The following is a 2,500-nucleotide window of genomic DNA, read 5'->3' on the forward strand; positions in this document are numbered from 1 at the left end:
ATCAGGTGCTTGAGGTACATCCCGCAAGCTCGACAGAACGACTCCAGCAACAGCCCAAACCGCTGGCTCACCGTCTTGTTGTGCATCTCTGACCTGCACACGGGGGGAGAGAGGGGGGCGTGAGGAGAGAGAGAGACGGAGAGAGAGGCAGACACAGAGAGAGGCAGACACAGAGAGAGGCAGACACAGAGAGAGGCAGACACAGAGAGAGGCAGACAGAGAGAGAGGCAGACAGAGAGAGAGGGAGACACAGAGTGGCAGACACAGAGAGAGGCAGACACAGAGAGGCAGACACAGAGAGGCAGACACAGAGAGGCAGACAGATAGTGTTCCCGGGACTCCGATACCTACTTCAGGTGCCAGAAGAAGAAATGTCCGATCCTCTGGTTGGTGAGGGCTTTCTTCAGGAGGAACCGGCCCAGAGGGTTGTCTAAATACTGCTCGTACTTCAACACCTGGAGGGGGAGAGGGGGAGAGAGAGACGGAGAGAGAGGCAGACACAGAGAGAGAGACACAGAGAGAGGGACACAGAGAGAGGCAGACACAGAGAGAGGCAGAGAGAGAGAGAGGCAGACAGAGAGAGAGAGAGAGAGGCAGAGAGAGAGAGGAGGAGATAGAGGCAGAGAGAGAGGCAGACAGAGAGAGAGGCAGACAGAGAGAGGCAGGAGAGGCAGACAGAGAGAGAGGCAGACAGAGAGAGGGCAGACAGAGCGAGAGGGACAGAGAGAGAGGCAGACAGAGAGAGAGGCAGACACAGAGAGAGGCAGACACAGAGAGAGGCAGAGACAGAGAGAGGCAGACAGAGAGAGAGGCAGAGAGAGAGAGAGACAGAGAGGCAGACAGAGAGAGAGAGGCAGACAGACAGAGAGAGGCAGACAGAGAGAGGGAGGCACAGAGAGGCAGACAGAAAGAGAGGCAGACAGAGAGACGGAGAGGCAGAGAGGCAGGCAGAGAGAGGCAGGCAGAGAGAGGCAGACAGAGAGAGGCAGGCAGAGAGAGGCAGGCAGAGAGAGAGGCAGAGACAGAGAGAGAGGCAGGCAGAGAGAGAGGCAGACAGAGAGAGAGGCAGACAGAGAGAGAGGCAGGCAGAGAGAGAGGCAGAGAGGCAGAGAGAGAGGCAGACAGAGAGAGAGGCAGAGAGAGAGAGAGGCAGACAGAGAGAGGCAGACAGAGAGAGAGGCAGACAGAGAGAGAGGCAGACACAGAGAGAGAGAGAGAGCAGACAGAGAGAGGCAGACACAGAGAGAGGCAGACAGAGAGAGAGGCAGACAGAGAGAGAGACAGAGAGAGGCAGACACAGAGAGAGGCAGACACAGAGAGAGGCAGAGAGGGAGAGAGGGAGAGAGAGAGAGGGAGGGAGAGAGGGAGAGAGGGACAGAGAGGAGAGAGGAGAGAGGGAGAGAGAGAGAGAGAGAGAGAGAGAGAGAGAGAGAGAGAGAGAGAGAGAGAGAGAGAGGGAGGAGAGGGAGAGAGGGAGAGAGAGGGTAGAGGGAGAGGGGGAGAGAGAGGAGAGAGGAAGAGAGAGAGAGAGAGAGAGAAAGAGAGAGAGGAGAGAGAGAGAGAGAGAGACAGAGAGAGTCATAGAGTGATACATCGTAGACACAGGCCCTTTGGTCCCACCTGCCCGGCTGTTATCAGGCAACTGAACCATCCCACCACAACCAGAGAACGGTCCTGTCCCTTCCCAATGTTTCTTAAACGTTGGGATAGTCCCAGCCTCAACTACCTCCTCCGGCAGCTCGTTCCATACACCCACCACCCTGGAAAAGTTCCCCCTCAGATTCCTATTCAATCTTTCCCCCTTCACCTTAAACCCGTGTCCTCTGGTCCTCGATTCCCCGACTCTGGGCAAGAGACTCTGCCCGATCATGATTTTATACACCTCTATACTGCAGTTGTACAGGGTCTTGGTGAGACCACACCTGAAGTATTGCGTACAGTTTTGGTCTCCAAATCTGAGGAAGGACATTATTGCCATAGAGGGAGTGCAGAGACGGTTCAACAGACTGATTCCTGGGATGTCAGGACTGTCTTATGAAGAAAGACTGGATAGACTTGGTTTATACTCTCTAGAATTTAGGAGATTGAGAGGGGATCTTATAGAAACTTACAAAATTCTTAAGGGGTTGGACAGGCTAGATGCAGGAAGATTGTTCCCGATGTTGGGGAGAAGTCCAGGACAAGGGGTCACAGCAGCTAAGGATAAAGGGGAAATCCTTTAAAAATGATATGAGAAGAACTTTTTTCACGCAGAGAGTGGTGAATCTCTGGAACTCTCTGCCACAGAGGGTAGTTGAGGCCACAGTTCATTGGCTATATTTAAGAGGGAGTTAGATGTGGCCCTTGTGGCTAAGGGGATCAGGGGGTATGGAGAGAAGGCAGGGATGGGATACTGAGTTGGATGATCAGCCATGATCATATTGAATGGCGGTGCAGGCTCAAAGGGCCGAATGGCCTCTACTCCTGCACCTAATTTCTAGGTTTCTATGCTTCTATAAGA

The 2,500-nt window shown here is 53.6% G+C and overlaps 1 protein-coding gene across 1 annotated transcript in view; it reads right to left on the reverse strand.

The window, feature by feature from the left end:
- The window catches only part of LOC129715540 (phosphatidylinositol 4,5-bisphosphate 3-kinase catalytic subunit alpha isoform-like), a 12,563-nt gene that overhangs the window by 1,574 nt on the left and 8,489 nt on the right, over nucleotides 1-2,500 (reverse strand). Inside the window, exons 5-6 of the mRNA XM_055665416.1 lie at nucleotides 352-455; nucleotides 1-93 (exon numbers count right to left, since the gene is read on the reverse strand). The exon at nucleotides 1-93 is cut by the window's left edge and continues 79 nt beyond it. Coding sequence (XP_055521391.1) covers nucleotides 1-93; nucleotides 352-455 — 197 coding nt within the window. The remainder of the gene's footprint in view (nucleotides 94-351; nucleotides 456-2,500) is intronic.

This window comes from Leucoraja erinacea, unplaced genomic scaffold (genome assembly GCF_028641065.1).
Source record: "Leucoraja erinacea ecotype New England unplaced genomic scaffold, Leri_hhj_1 Leri_1230S, whole genome shotgun sequence".
In the NCBI taxonomy this organism is placed as follows: domain Eukaryota; kingdom Metazoa; phylum Chordata; class Chondrichthyes; order Rajiformes; family Rajidae; genus Leucoraja; species Leucoraja erinaceus.